Source organism: Alligator sinensis, unplaced genomic scaffold (genome assembly GCF_000455745.1).
Source record: "Alligator sinensis unplaced genomic scaffold, ASM45574v1 scaffold421_1, whole genome shotgun sequence".
Classification (NCBI taxonomy): Eukaryota; Metazoa; Chordata; order Crocodylia; family Alligatoridae; genus Alligator; species Alligator sinensis.
In genome coordinates, this window is record NW_005841871.1 from 1,145,000 (window position 1) to 1,161,773 (window position 16,774).

Below are 16,774 nucleotides of genomic sequence, written 5' to 3' on the forward strand. Positions count from 1 at the left end.
TTACTGCTTAAACTCTTAAACTAGATTTTTCTCTTATGCTACTCAGTAGAATAAAAGGGTCTGGCAGACGTTATTTTTGTCATGCTATGGATACTGTATAATTTTGTTGCACTGCAGAAACATATCAAGAAGCATGGCCACATGAGTAGAGTCCCCTGGCTAGAGAACAATAAAGTTGCCACAAAGGCATGCCCTCCATCCAGGTGAAAATAAGTGGCTGCTGGTTAGCTCTCCCCCTCTCCTGGGACCTGTCACTGAGCAAACTGACGGGCTTGCCTTATCATCTGTTGCCACCACGGTGCTTCAGCACCAGCAGCCTTTTAGAGCTGCAGTGGCAGATGGTCTCTGGTCTGCAAAATTTCCTGGCTCACATGTAGCCCCATTCCCCTTGCTGCCTGGTGGTGCGTTAACAGGCAAGGAGTCGCAGAACTGCCTTCAAATCCCATCGCTCTCGGTCCTCAGGCCCTCTCTCCCCCTTGAAGCAGGGAAGGGAAAATGGAGCATTGTGGGAAACCGTGACCTGCACACAAGTGTTAAATATATGGTGGGAAAGCTTCTCATGACAAAGAAGTTGGTGTTTGAAATTGCAACATTTTTGTCCTCGGTCCACCATTTTGGTGTCTGATCGGTGATTCTTTTAGTGTAATAAATACTATGACAATGTGGTCATTCATTGTTTGTTCTAATGAACCCACCTGTAAAGTACAAGAAATGTTGACTCTGCTAGAGCCCTAAGATACCACTCCCGGGATCCAAGTCTGGTGTTGGAGTGTGTCTCTGTGAGAATTAAGGCGTGAATCAGGAGTCCTCAAAGCCTTGACTTCGCAGCCAGTAGATGAGTTGGGTTGTGTTGATGAGCAAAGAAACCTACGCAGTTTTTAGACCTTCTGTAAGTTCCTTTTGCCAGGATCAAGTGGGCAGCTGAAAGAGTTGTGACCTACTGAGTCAAAATTACTTCCTGGGTCAACAGCACTGCCCCTTCCTTATGGCTGAGAATACATTTTTAGTTCAGCTCTACATTTTAATCTCTTCTGCTTCATATGCTATAAAATCATGATGCAAGGTATAGCTTATAGGCTACCCACACTATAACAGCCACAGATGTCATTTTTTCTAGAGATTACTCAGGCATGAAAGTTGTAAAAAAAAACCAAAACCCCAAAAAACCATTCCAGCACACATTTCATGTATATGGTGAGAGGTGCTTCACAGAGTCTTCAGAACACAGTGCTGACAACTGTAAATGTGACTAGAGTTCAACTGTGATGGCTTCTGTGCCAACTGGCTTGAAGGGGGAGTTAATGGAACATTATGCATATAGGGACTGAGCTCTAGAATAAGTGACAACCTTGTCTGACACTCTCAAGAGAGGCTGAACTGGGAGTCAGAGGACCTTAATTTTACCATATACTTATCCTGCGATTTACCTACTTAGAGACGTTAGGCAGTATCCTTTTCCCTTCTGGGATGTATCTGACCTCTGCATGGAGCCGTAATTCTGGGGTGGAACGCTATGGTACTTATTAGGAAAAACAATAATAATAAAGAGGAAAGGACTTACAACTGTTAAAGCAAGGTAAAGGAGGGAAAGATTGGAGACTTCTTTACAGGATCCGAATTTTCTCTCTGTTCATCTCTACCGACAAGTATGGGCTCAACAGATTCTGGATTCTTGTCCAGTTACCTGGACTAGCTTTTATAATGCCCTTGGCCCTTTGTGACTTAACTGTTATCTGTCTTGAACTCTTATAACCACTTTTGTCTCTCTCAGCAGTGCTCCCTTCCTTCTTCCTCCTCTTCCTATCCTTTAATTTAAATGTCTTTATCATTTTTTATTTAGTACCCCTGCTCTCTGCAAAATCCATTCAGAGCATCTTACAGCTATGGCCTACAAAACCATATGCCTCTCTGAATTAGTTAGTCCACCAGTTTTAAACCTGGGGGCTGCAAGCGGTTTCAGGGGGTCCATGCTGCCTCCTACCTCCTCTCCCCTCTGGAGTTGAGCCGCGGCCTGATGGGAGTGGCAGCAGCAGCAGTGGCAGCTGGGTCATGGTGGCAGGGTAGAGTGGGGGCCTAGTATGTGAGCAGCTGGGGGCAGGAGGAGATGAGGGCAGCAAGGCACCCCCCCAGTCTGCACTGCTGGTAGCGTAGCTGACACAGGGGTCCCAGTGGTGGCAGCAGCGAATGTTGCTGCCCTTCTCTGCCCTTCCACGCTGGGTCCTGGCCGATGGGCCACAGAAGTGGCTCCTGTCCATGCCAGTTTGGCCAGGCTGCAGCCCTGTGCCTGCTGTGGGCACACAAATCTGGTGGGGGGCATGTGCTCACCACACCCTCTGACATGTCACCTATCCCCTCTCACCCGCCACATCTTGCCTTTACCTCCCCTGCATACTGGATACGCAGAAAAACAGTTGTTGTGGCACAGGTGAGTCATAGAGATTTTATAGCAAGTATGGGAAGGCCTTCAGACAAAAAAGGTTGAGAGACCCTGAGTTAGTCTGTAAGGTGCCACCCTGCTCTGCCTAACATGGCTAAGTACTACTCTCTACCTTGTCTAAAATTACAGTCATAGTGATCCACTTCTCTTGTGACTATGACTTTCTCATAAGCAATTTACTGATAAAAAAAGTTTTTAAATGGTCTGACTCACTAGGTAGAGATCAACTTTAGAAAAATTTTTGACTTAGAAGTTGTTATCATAGACTGCTCTATGTGAGAACAGAATAACAAGAGTTACATTGTATTTTGTGCTCTTAACTATTATATTTGCTCCAAGAGTCAGTATGGGGTAGAGGGTGCAGGAAAAATAGAGCAAAGCTGGAACAACCTGAACCTTAAAAAAGACAAATAATTTAAAACTAGTATTCACACGACCAGGATTTTCCATCTGTATGATACTCTCATTGTGTGCTAAATTCCCTACTATACTGCCTACCATTGCTTTTGCCAAAAGAAAAGGACGAAGGCAATGTACTGAGCACAGTATCCTTGGTTAAGTGAAACCCGAAACAAAGAGGACAGGTAAGGGATACAATGAGTTTATTACTTCAGGGACCAGACTTGACTTTAAACTGTAAAATGAACCGAGTCAATCATCCTTTTCTGCATTGGCATTTAAATTGGAGGTATTTATCATGAAAGTAAATTACTGTCATCTTGTATATACAACTCTAAAGCAGTCTTGGCTGGATTACTTTGAAAAGGTGAATGGATTGACATAAATTTAAATCCATAACCCTCTCCATCTCTATGAGTCATCAGTGGCAGGAATATGGTCAATCTCTAAGAGCGTTCTTACCTGTGTTATTGTTACCTTTTTTTCTGCTGTACTCAGCTTGCTTAGTGGGGTAACTGCCACATCTTTGCTTTTGGAGAGCCACAGCCTCTTGTTTTGTGCTGGTGATACTAATCATGGTTGTTCAATCTTTACTTAACCAGTGTTGAAAACCTCTTGCCTTTGAGTGGGATTTCCCCTTCACAGTAGCCATGCTGTGAGGTGGCAGGGGAGCCTCCTAGATTATTTTATTACATATTTTTTTAAGTAAAAGTGTAAATAAAAATTAGTGCAATTAGTTTAATGATTTGACTGCCTCACAAGTGTTATAATATCAAAATACAGGTTATTTATTTAGAGTTCAAGCTCTTGAAAGGGAATGAATCTGACAATATAGAGAAAAGGCTGTGAATTTTTTGAAAGCTCCTGTACTTTTCCTGCCTATTAATTTTTGTTCCTTCTGGATGCTGTTTTCTAGCAAATTGCTTTCTGTATCTCTGCCAAACTGAAAACACCAGGGGAAAAGCTGAATAGGCTAAATTCTGATGTAATTTATACTACCCTGCTTATCTTCAAAGGGTCTGCTTATATCAGTAATGCCAGCAATGATTTGGTCCCGTAAAGACATCACATGATTATTCTACAAAATAAAATACTATCTTATAATTTTAATGTCAGTTATATAAGTTGCACTTGATACATGGTAGCAGGTACATTACTATAACTTTAAACTGAAATAATTCCGAAATCAAATATGGTGATATAAATTATAAATTGCCTATTCAGCACATATCTCATTCATACTTACGGCAGGAATTTGTTATTCAGTGGGCACATCTACACGAGACGCTAGCTATGCAGTAGCCAAATAATATTGCTCAGTAGCACATCACAGCACCAGCCATGCTAATACACTGCACAGTCTTATTAGGCTACTGTGCAGTAGCATCACTTAAAAGGCATTCACTGGTGCTACTGCACAGTAACTCTGGTCACTGCACATTTATTTAGTATTTGATTATACAAGTACTAAATAAATGCACAGTAATCACTGTGCAGTAGTCTGTCATGTAGACGCGCCCAGTCTGCCTTGGTTGGAAGATGAAATGGTCTTAAGCTACAAACACTAAGTGTAAACCCAAATTTAGATCCTGAATTTTCAGAAGCTACAGACAGCAGGTAGAATCTAGGACCTTTGGAGTTCAGGTTCCACCACAGCTCTAGACAATTTGTGAAGAACATTAGTTTATTGAACATTCGATTCATAACATGAAGTTTATTGAAATATTTGCCACTGAGACATTATTATGGTCAGACTAGTTTTACTATTCTTCAAAACACTTATAACTGACTCCATTCTGTGCAATCAGTACCAAACTAACAAAAAATGTTTTACTCTGTTTCTATCAATAACTAATGAAATACAAGGCTATTTCTTGTAAATAATAAAAAATAAACCATTGTAAAGGGCTGCTTCACCTGGAATTAGTCATTTTTTCAGTCTTTTCTGTAGTATCTAAGAGGTATCAACTGTTTTAGTTGGTCCTCAAAAAGTGCACTCTTTAAATTACAACTGCCCAGGTACTGAGAGATTGGCACGGGATTATTTTTTTTTTTAAATGCATGTTTTCAATTACAGTGTTTTCAATGACAGTTACATTCATTACAATGCTTTGATAAGATTCTATAGGGAAATCTCAAAACAAACTTTAAATGCCAGACATGTCATACATTACATTCTCATTTTTGGTCACTCAGATCTAATCAGTTCTACAAATAACAAAGAGAAAAGGAATAATTGTATTTAAAGTACTTTATGTTTTTATTATTTAAAACATCTATGGCAAACTTTCATCACATTTCAAGCAGAACAAAATATTATTCAACATGTACTGGGATGTCAGAATGTGTTAGGGTTTGACTAGTGTTGTAACTGTGATTGTCCAGGTAATACATTAGGGGAAAAAAGGAGTTTTTTGATAAGATATTTTATTGGACCATCTGAGTAGTAGTTTCTTTATGACAAGGCTCTGCCACCCTTGCTGAAGTTAATCAGTAGCTTTCTCCATTAGTAAAGCTGTTAATTTTAAAAGGGGCTACTTCTGAACTAAGATGCTACTTACTGGGGACATCTATATGTGCATATTAATAAAATACAATAAACTCCGGTATTTATTGTGCCAAAGTTTATTGCTCCCAGATGCTGCATTTGAACGTGCACCCGGGAGCAACCCTGGCTGGAAGGAGGCCCAGGGGGGTCAGCCTGCCAGCCCAGGGATGCTCCAATCCAGCTCCGTGTATTGCAAAGAGGCTGGCTGGGGCACAAGGGTGCTCCAGAGCAGGGCCAGGCAGAAGTTGGCCCCTGCCCTGAAGTGTCATATTGAATGAAATAGTTTGAATGTTTGTAAAGGTTGCCCATTAGCCAGTTTCAGGAAGAAGATAGGATTTATCTCCTTATCTAGCTCATTGTTTTGGGGCTACGTGAAAAATGTCCTGACTTCACTTAAAGCCTTAGTTTAAATTGTATCTTTAGAAGTCTTTTACAAAGAAAGCAAATATCCTGAGTTCCGAGACATCAAAGCCTAGGGCCTTTTAACCAGACTGGTTAAAAAAAAAAAGGTATTTACAGTGATATGGAAGAAGTCTCCCCAAGAGTAATTTAAAATGCTCAACAAAGGTAATTTCTGTTGAGTAAGATCCGAGCCCAAATTTGGGAGTTGTGACAAATTGAGTAGGAGGAGCCCAATGACGGCAGCTCACTCAATAAAAAACTGTAACTTACTGTCCCAATTTGGAGGTGACTTCACTTGCAGAACAACGAAGGAAGAATCGCAAGTGTAGCCCAGACCAGATTGATCACCTGACCCAACCTCTCCGTGAACACGAATCTCTTAGTTCACGCTGAAGCCGCGGAGCACCTGAAAGGGACTGAAGGAAGGGGACTTAGTCCTATCACTGCTGAGCCCAGCTTATTGAATTGTATTGCTGAGGCGAGCCCATTGAACCGTACTACTGAGGCCAACCCATTAAATCGTACTACTGAGGAATGAAACCATATTTTGGTATTTGGCTTCTCGGAATTCTAGGATTGTAAGTATATTATGAAAAATAATAGTATTGATTCAAATTTAACTTTTAGTTGTAATTGTAGTTGTTTTTGTAACACTAATTCTTATAGCATTGTTTGGGAAGGAAGTGCATTCGGAGCATTGTTTCTGATATATGTAATTATTGTGTTTTTAATGTTTGTGGTGTTTCTTAAAGCTAAGCAGTGTTATATATGTAGCAAAGAGTTTTAAAATAAAATTGTGTTGTATGAATTAAGTGTGTAATCATTGTGAAATCGTGCAGTCAGCTAACTACTCCCCCAGCCAGTGCATCAAAACGAATCAGTAAATTGTGTGGGATTTTCTCTATTCCATAACCCACTAGAGACATGAAGCACCATCATGCCCCAGCCAGCTGCATCAGTGTCTACATGTGTAGTGCTGCAGAGTAAAACTGTCCAGCAGGGTTAATTAACTTCCTGAGGCCTAATAGGGCCACATGTATAAATACCATGACATTACACCAAGACATTTACTGTGGAGCTAATTAGGCAACTGCACAGTAAACATCTTGTATAGACATGTCCAATGGGTGCATTTATACATGCGCTTTACTGTGAAGTAGACTAATTAGCTCTGCAATGAAGTGTCACTGTCTACCCATGCGCCGTATTGTCAGGAACAGTACAATCTTATGATTGTGAAAATGAAGTGAAAATGGTGACGTTGGGCATAAATTGCACTTGATCAGCCCAGGAAGCAGGGGGCCAAACCCCTGCATACCACCTAGCTACATAGCTCCACACGTTTGGCACTCTTGTGCCCCAGCCAACCCACTGTCCTCTGCCACCATCCATAGCCTGGGGCTGACCCTCTGAGCCTATTGCCAGCCTGGGCCTGCTGTACCCTGGCTCAAAGTGCTGCTTTTCCCTGGGAGCAGTGTACTCAATCTCAAGGTGCTTCAGAGTTTATTGCTTTGCCTTAATTGCACATGTAGATGCACCCAGTTTAAGGAAGTTTGAGAGGAGAGTCTCTTGACTTTTTGTTGTTAATACTGGTCTGTTGTTAACAGAACTCATTGACCTTATTTATCTCCTCTAGAAAGAGATATTTGTAAATACAGGTAGTAATATCATTTGCATAATGTACGTCTTCCTGTTTTCTAGTATACCTATAGGTCATCTCTCTGTGTTAGATGCTCTGTAAATGTAAGACTTTTGAGACTTCTGTAGGGTTCTATTTTTACATGGCAGTAAGATCTTGGCTATACTCCCATATATGCGTGGGTGCCGCAGGAGTCATATGACCCTTGCCACATTTCTATTAGAAGGGAGCTCCAATGACAGAGCACTGCTGCAGTTTCACTTCTCTGCTGCAGTAGCTTCAAATTCACTTGTTCAACAGCCTCTTTGGCTATACTTCTTGCAGATTATAGGTAATTGGAGTGATGATGTCTGGCAGTATTTCTTGTGTCACTGATGCATAGGACTGAATTAGTGCTGGAATGCCAGAAGATACAGGTACAGTGTGATGACTCCACATTCTGGGGCATTTTGACCAAACCTTAATTGTTTTTCATCTGAAATTTTCTGTAACAGAATTGCTGATAAATTTGTCAGAATGTAGCATTTAAATCTAACTGCTGCAGAATGCAGACAGATAGTTAAATATGTGCACTGTTTTATTTAAATTATGCTAAATATTCTTGTTCATTGGCAAGGCAGAGTTGCAAATTATGAGGACAGTGCCACTTGATTAACTGTACGTTTCAGATTGATAGTGGAATCAGTGATAACACTGACAGCTTCCCAACTTTTTAAATGTAACTTGTGTTTTTAAATTTAATACTAAATCCTAGTTTAAAAAAAAATTAGCTTCATGCAACTATATTGGGAGTGGTGTTCCTAGATCCCTACTCTGTGTAAATGTACAGCAAGCATATACACATCCAGTATTTATGTTACTCCAGTCATATTACTTTGAAAACTAGCAGAGATTTACATTAGCTGAAATGCATTTGTAATTCATTTTATTTAGTAACACATATAACAGGCTTGCTTTTATTAGCATCCTTGTTATGTTTTGTATCTTAAACATGAACATATGGCTAGTTTTGAAGCTGTTGGGTACTCAGCATTTTGTATTATGTTGTGTATGTTGTGCGGATAGTAGCTTACTTTGCATTGTGTTAGGTAAAATCTCCCTCCCTGGTCCCCTCTCCTCTGCCTGGTACTTAGGAATCAATTGTAATGTCACACACTGCTTCAGTCAGTTTTTTTTTTGAAGTATCTGCTGTTTTATGCCAGCCTGTACTGTAGTTCTTGTGACTTGATTATGTTCTGTAGGCAGTATTAAAGAGACTTAAAAGCCTTCTGTTCAAGAGAAAAAAGTACTATAGCATTTATTAGAAACAAATATTTAAAATATGCATCTAGTAAAAGATAAACATGATTATTATCATCAATATATTACTTAATTTTAATTATTATCATTAGCCACAAAAAATACTACAAGACTTTTCATTGAACATGAAGTTCTATCTTGTTTTTTGGCAAATTAGTTGAACCATCAGATATTATGCTACATGAATTATGCAAAAGAAATATTAAGGCTGGTTGGAAGGAAAAATTGGAAAGAGTTCTTTCAAAGACTTGTAGTGAGCACTTCAGAAAGTATAGTTCTAAAACACTAGTATCAAATAATAATTTGGGAAGTGGGATAGTTAGTGTAGAATGAGCAGTTGTATTCCAACCCCCTAGAGATGTATGTGAAATTTGAGGGATTATGTTGTATGGGCTATTAACCAGTGAACACACTTTAGGAGAAACTTGTCTGCCATATTTTCTTGCATATGACACACCCCTGAATGTAACACACATCCTGTTTTTGGAAGGCCCCAAGAAGGAAAAATAGATCTTAGCTTGGAGTATAGATAAGCAACTGAGGTATGGAGTCTCCAGGCCTGGGGCCATATGCCAGGGATGAAGCCATGCCCCAAATGCGAGATCACATGCCAGGTTTGGCTGTGGACTTACTCTGCATGCTGGCCTGATCTGGTGCACAATGTCATGTCAGCCAGCCAAGGGGCTCCCCAGGGATCTGGAGATTTGTCAGTGCAGGGAGTGATGACAGCATTAATTGCCATGGCTCCCAGAGCATCTGTTTCTAATGTGTCCTTCTACTGGGATGTTTTTTATGCTTTACGTAGTTCATTAGGCCTCTTGGAGCTGCTCTAATTAAAGCATGCCACCCCCCCACCCCCCAGTCTTGGAGTATGGGTATAGTATAAACACCCTTAGAGTAAAGTGCAAAACTTAGACCTCTTCTAACTCAGGCTTTTTGAACATCTGTACCTAGCCTGAATCTTAATATCTTTGGACCCCACTTTTTATAAAACAGGACTGGTAGGACCACCTTGACTCTCATGGCTGTCTTGAAAACATTTTCTTTATTCTGTATGAAGTACTCATATACTGGAGAGAGAAACACTCTTAGAAAGGCCATGAAGAAAATTATAAACCTTTACATAAATAAGGGGCTAGTATACAGCTTCTCAAAGCACCCTGAATACCATCATACAGCATCCTATTTACACCCTCGTCGTTCATCCTAAGAATGAACCTTCTAGGCCATGAAAATCTGCCACTGTTGTTGTTCCAAATGAGAATGAGTTCATACATATCAGTCCTACTCCAATTATCCAGTTATCCCCATTTCTCCACTCCATGATGTTCTTGACTAGTCAGTCCCATAGTCTGTACTATTCTCACCCCTCCCCTCAGTCTCAGTCTCCCTTCTCTTCTTCTCCCAGTCTCCTTGCATAGTCAATCCCTGTTGTTTCCTGTATAGTCCTGGTCTGTTTCTCTCATGCTTTCCACGGCTAGAGACAGACATTGTACATAAGCCAGTTTAAGTAATCAGAAACTGGAACCTGAAAAAGAACAGATGTTCCGTGCACATATGCCAGTTCGAAAATGGTTGAAACCGGTTTGAGATAAACCTGGCTGAATGTAGTATCAGGCTTAACTGATTTGGGTCAAACCAGTTTATGCAGTGTCTGTCCCAGACCCCTTGCTGGTTTAAACTAAACCGGATGCCCCCAGCATCCCAGCATGCTCTTTGGGCTGGGTGGGGCTCTCCACTCCATAGCAGGGCTGGCCCCACCCCTCTGCTCCCTGGCTGCAGCTCTTACAGAGACTGCAGGCTACTCACCCCCCGTCCCCTTCACCACTCCCTGCTAAGCAGGAATTCCCCCCTCCCCTCTGCCTTGCTGAGAGGTGTCTGTGTATTAGCTAGCAGACCACATGCTGGCTACAGTCAGTGCTGTGAGAAACAGGACAAAGGCAGAATCAACAGGTAGCTGGTAATGTGCCCCTGTTGTTTTCTTAATGGGGTGATAAACACTGAGTTAGGGGTGATAAACACTGTTATCAATTCCCTGCTGGGCTGGTTGTGGTAGGCGGGGGCAGGTAACCCCTCCCTAGTCAGAGCTTCCTGCTAGGTCCTGATCATACCCCGCTCCCTCTTGGCTTAGTACAGTGGAAGGGAAGGGAGGGATGCTTTAGCACCCCCTGCCTTCTAGCCTGAGCCACTGCAGGCATGTGTCTACGTGTCTGGGATGTCTGTGCAGTTACAAACTGACTTAAGCTAGCCAGGTTAGACTAACCTGCAAAGACTGAATCAATTCAGGCTCAGGCTTTTTGAATGTCAGTCCCTAGCCCAGTTGCTTGTCCTTCCCTGACTCTTTCTCCCACATACCCCATCCTAGACTCCCTGGGCTCTTCCTGTATTTACCTCCCTGGCTTCTTGTCCTAGACTTTGCCTGGCCAGTTCCATATATCTTTAAGCATGCTTAGAGAGAATAAGACTTAGCAGTTTTGGCTGTTAAACTGTTGTAAGTCTCTACTCAGTCTGTATGAACCGTAATTTTTTAGTCTTGCTTATTTGTCAAATTTATGGTAATTTTCACAGGAAAAGCAAAACTCATATCCATGACATGCAAGCTGCCCTTCTGTCAAATTTCAAATATTTGCTTCAAAGCTCAAAAACATTAGGGTTCAGAAAAAAGGCAGATAGAATTTATTTATTTATTTTTAACATTTACAAGCACATGTTTCCTTACCTTTCTCTCAGAAATAGAAAACAATTTTGGCTTATACTCCAGTTTTTGGCAAAGTAATTCAGTGGAAACAGATTAAATCTGATGAAGTTAAAAAAAAAAAAAAAAACAACTGAAGAACGGGTCCTATATAATGGCAAGCGGTGCATCTTTAATAATATGTCATGTTACCAAGATCTTCATAGTACCCCTTATGCTCTAATTATCCTTTTCTTTTTTTTCCTCAGATTTGTCTGTATATTACCTACATTACGATTGCCCAGTCTTGTTGTAGAATTTAAGGATCAGTGTCATCCGAGAAAGCCATATACAAAGTCAATTACACAAATATCCTGTAGCTAAAACAGTACTATTTTAATTAATTATTTAATTCATTAAAAATCCTGAATTATTTATTATTTCATCCAGGTTCATTGCATTGCCTACTGAGCAACTGGCTGGAGTGGAGATGAACCTGTGATTTCTGTGACTGGAAGGTTTTAACATTAAAAATATGTGGATACTGGATGCCTGGCAAGATATTCCCAGTAATGTTCCTGGCATCAGACAATGCTTGCCTGGCAATAATGTGGAAATATGTTCTGCTTGTGTTCATTTCTTTATTATTTATTTTTGTCCTTATATGAGCACAAGTGTAGCAAATTCTTCTTAGGCTTCTCAGACCTGCAAAGATACTAAGTGAGAGGGTACTGTTGACAGACTGGGGGAAGGAAAGTTTGGGGTCACACACACACAGTGGACCGCAGTGCAGGAAGGGCTTTCTTTATGTTTCTACTTGGTAAGGTTTAAGTCCAGAGGCAATAAGTTTTGCTAAATAAAGCAGGGTGTGTCTACGCTTGCAAATGCTGCAGAGTGGGTTTACTCTAGAGTAAATCACTCTAGAACAAACCCACCCTGGGCAAGTATCTACACATGTGGGGATTCGGAAGCAGATTTGCTGCTCCTGGCAGCAGTCTGCTCCCAGCCCCTCTGACCCTGCACCAGCCCCCTGCAGCAGCCAGAGGGAGGTTCATCCTCCACCTGGGTGCTAGTCCAGGGGCTGGCAGGGAGAATGGGGCCAGGACACAGCTGTCTCCTGGCAGGGGCTGGGAGGTTGCTCCCTGCCCCCAGGAGATGCCAGCTGCTGGGTTGGGCTCCAGTAACAGAGCCCAGATGTGGACAATATCTCCCTGCCTTGGCAGCAGGAAGCTCCCAGCCCTGGCTCCCCACTCAGGGGCAGGGCACTTGGAAAGAGCTGCAGGGAAGGGGCAGATCCCAGTCTTCTGCCCTGATCCACCAGTGGGGCAGCTATCAGTGATCCCGGGCTGGGCAAGGATTCCCCACCCAGCAGGGGGCTCACTGGTGGCTGCCCAACCAGCAAATCAAGCAGGGGGGTCACTGCTAGCTACCTCACTGGCAAATTGGGGCGGAGGGCTAGGACCTGCCCCTTCCACGCAGCTCTTTCCAAGCCGCATGCCTTGATCACCTGATCAGGACACAGGGCTAGAAAAAATCTGCAGGAGTGGAACCTGCCACTGACCAGGACAGTTCCTGGCCAGCCCCAAGCTGCACGGGGAAGTTCGCACGTGCAGTGTGGAACAGGCTGGGTACTGCCCAAAATAGGACAGTCCTCAGCCACCTCCAGGCTGCACGTGCAGACTTCACCACACAGCCCGGGGCTGGCTGGGAACTGTCCCAGTCAGGACAAGTCCCAGCCAGCTCCAGGCTGGGTGGGAAACACTCCCCATGCAGGGGGCTCCCAGGCTCTGCTCCATGATCACGGGAGCTCGCTGCTGCAAGGGCAGGGGGACATTGACCCTGCCCAGACGTTGCTGGTGGAGCCTACCCAAGCAGCAGGCAGCTCCTGAGGACAGAACCATCTGCCACGTGCTGCCCAGCTGACCAGGAGCAAATTTATATGTCTGTCTACACGTGCTGTACTGTTCAGTAATTACTCAGCAGTTAACTTGCTACTTGCATTTGCAGGTAGCAAATTAACTGCTGAGTAAAACAAATTACTGCTCAGTAAGGGTCAGCACAAGTAGACGGTGACTCTCACTACGCAGTATTTAGCTCTGCTGCATAGTAAACTTTCTTGTGTAGACGTGCCCACAGTGTAGGAAAAGCATATGATCCGTCCAAGTTATAAAAACTTTAATAAAAGTAACCAAATATAGTTTAAAAACTATCATGGGTGACTGGTGCCATCTGAGTCAGGGGTGGGGCACAAGACCCCCCAGTGACCAGTCAGCGACCCGGGGGGGGAGGGGGGTCCCCGCAGTTGATCACGCTCACCTGAAAGCAGCTACTTCCGGGAGCGCCACAGCAGCTTCATCCACAGCTTCATTCTGGCCGGTGTTCACAGGGGGAGCACTGGCAATCCCACCTGCCCCACCCCCGCCCGTCACCTAAGCGAGGAGTGCAGCCTGACAGGGGGTGCACCAGCGCTCTCAGGGGGTGAACGTGTACCCCTATGCATCCCCTACATGTTGCCACTGAAAACTATCATCCTGAAACAATAATAAGCAGTGACAGGGTATGCTAGCAAATATGTTGATGTTGTTTTCTCATCTACTTTGATGATAACATTTAACATTTAAAGACACAGAAGTTGAAAAATGATATAGACAGATGTGGCTAAAAGCTGACTTGAAATGCACGTAGGCCAAAAATAATTAGGACTTGAATAAAAAAAAAAATTATAATCAGAAAGAATAGGCATTTGTCAATTATTTAAACAATATATTTCATAACAAAGCTATTCAAACTTAGATTGAGTTTAGAAATATCTAATTTTCCACTATTTTGTTCTTTCAGAAGAAAGAAACAGTGTTTAAAACCATGCAGAGAAGCAGTTGTAGTCATAATCCCAAAGGAGTTGTATTTCTGCTCTGGTCCATAAAGAATTGCGTATAAAATATTGCTTAACTCACTTATGAACTGAGAGAAGGATAAGAACACCCTTAATTTTTTTATTCATTATGCTTTTTAACATGACAATTTTTAAATGTCAAATGTGTCCATGCAAGATCGGAAAAAAAAAATCCTGGGGAAATGTCATAGCTTTTTAGTGTTTTGTTGCATAGCTGATTTATAGGTTGAATACCATTCCTATGTAGTTTTCATTTTAATTCTTGGCTGGGAAACTATTCTTAACTAATGCTGAAGCATAAAAAGTGTTGCAAAAGTGTTCTAAAGAGCCACAATACTTTCTTTTAGAATAAAAGAGGTTACTGTGTTGGATTCCCAAATGCTATACAGGTTAGACATATCAGGGAGCTGTGCTGAAGAGATGGCCCAAACACAGATTTCTGAATAAATGCTGGCATTCAGCAGTAAGTCTTACTGCCCCTAAGGAGCTGGGACCGTAAACAGAATGCAGTTGTCAATAACCTTTTTCACGGTATTTCTTTTTAAGTAACACTGCATAGAAGAGCCAGGTAAGTATCCAGAGCAGAACAGCAGTCACCCTCCTCCAATGCCAAATGAACACACCCTTTAATAACAATCTGTAAGAATTTCCTAGAAAAGATGTTCATCATTATAAAGCAGAGGAAACATCTGCATGGTTGACTGCATTAATGTCTTTCTGTTGCATGAAAGATGCCAGAGACAGAGACAGAGGACAGCTCTTTCTCAGTGAGGGCTTTGTTAACTAGAACCACTGCCTTTGACGAATGTCTAATTTAAGAACATGTTTGGAACATAGTAGGCTGTTCTGCACAAGATTTAATTTCACAGGAATGAAGCAATTCTTAAAAAAAACAAGCAAGTGTGTTTCATAAGTCACAATAAATAAACCTATGTACAGTGTGGGAAATGAGTGACGTGTACATGTGATATTGCATCTGCATTCACTGTCCTTTCCAGTCCATTACTCCTCTAGCAGACAACAGGCAGTAGTTAGACTTGCAGTCTCAGGGAGTCCTGGGCTCTTTGGGACCCCATCTTATCAATGATGTATTGAAATCTTCAAAATAACTTAACTCCTTCTCTGCAGTGCAGCATGATATGAAGTACAAGCTGCTTCCTGTTGATCAAGCTTTGTGGCGATAACTTGATGCTTCTCTGCTATCAGGACGTGTAATTTAAAAGGTCTGACTGGCTCATATCACAGATTTTCCTTCCTTTTTTCTCCCTAGAGACTAGAGTTGGTCAGTTTTTTCAGGTGAAACTATTTTTTAGCAAAAATAGGGTTTTCAACCACATTTTTTGTGACCTGTTCAGGAAAAAAATATTTTTTATTTTGCAAGAGCAGTTTTTCAGTTTTATCCATGACACAAATTTGTTTTATTAAGAAATGCTGTTATATTGCCTCGTGTCCCCTTTCTGCACTGTGAACCAGGTTCCTCAGCCAAACTGCATCTTTACTAATGCCTCATAGGGAGAAACCCCAGCTATGCTTGATGCACTATCCTGGGAGCTGGGCTGGCCTCTTCCCTCTGCTCCCTAGCTGGAGCTTTGGCAGAGACAGCAGGCACAGCAATGTCTCCCTGGCTTTTTCCTGCTCCCCCCACTGCTTAAGCAAGGATTCCCCCCCTCCCCTCCCATAGCACGGATCATAACCAGCATGTGGCATGCTAGGTAATGCTGAGAAAAAGGCAGACAGGGCGGTATCCACTTAGGGCTTCTTGGAGCTAAAAGAAGAGCTTGAACTAATGAGAGGCTTTTGTTTTCTTGATGGGCTGATAAACACTGTGTTACTCGCTGTGCAACTCCCTGCTGTGTAAGTAAATACTGTGTAACTCCCTGCTGGCTCCGTCGCTGGTCAGGAGCAGTGAGGGCCTAATCCGAGTGTCTTGCCGGGGCCTGGTCACACTCCCCCTCATCTCAGCACTGTGGAAAGGAAGGGTGGGCTGCTCTAGCACCCCTGGCTTCTAGCTTGACCCACAGCAGGCATATGCCTGCATTTCTTCAGTCCAGAGGGGATGTCTTTGTGGTTACAAACTGGTTCAGCCTAGCCAGGTTAGGCTGTCCTGCAAATATTGAATCAATTCAGGCACAGACTCTTTGAATGTCTGTCCCTAGCGTCAGAAGCAGAACAGCTCTATATTAATACATTTCAGTATGTTATCAGTATTTTTGCAACAACATCACATTGGTGGCACATTCAATTTGTGGTCTACTATCATATCACTTCCTAGGTCTCTTTCTCTATCACCATAGCCTTAGCCAGTCACTGCTCATTTTGTGTTCATGCATTTGATTGTTCCATCCAAAGTGCAGTACTTTCATTTGTCTGTATTGAATTAGATCCAATTAATTTCTGATTATTTTCTCCAATTTATCAGTGTCCTTTTGAATCCTAATCCTATCCTCCAAAGTGCCTGCTAGCAACCCGGCAAATTTAGTATG

The 16,774-nt window shown here is 42.3% G+C and overlaps 1 protein-coding gene across 4 annotated transcripts in view; it reads left to right on the plus strand.

Annotated features, from left to right (window-relative positions):
• The first annotated feature begins 7,671 nt into the window (after positions 1-7,671).
• The window catches only part of ABLIM2 (actin binding LIM protein family member 2), a 235,584-nt gene continuing 226,481 nt past the window's right edge, over positions 7,672-16,774 (plus strand). For 3 of the 4 annotated variants that reach the window (XM_025195240.1, XM_025195251.1, XM_025195256.1), the window contains exon 1: positions 7,688-7,841. Coding sequence is in view for 1 of the 4 variants with exons in the window: in XM_025195245.1 (XP_025051030.1) it covers positions 7,826-7,841 (16 nt within the window). In the remaining 3 variants the exon portion in view is untranslated. Of the gene's footprint in view, positions 7,842-16,774 lie in introns of all 4 variants that reach the window. The other variant, XM_025195245.1, reaches the window with a different exon arrangement.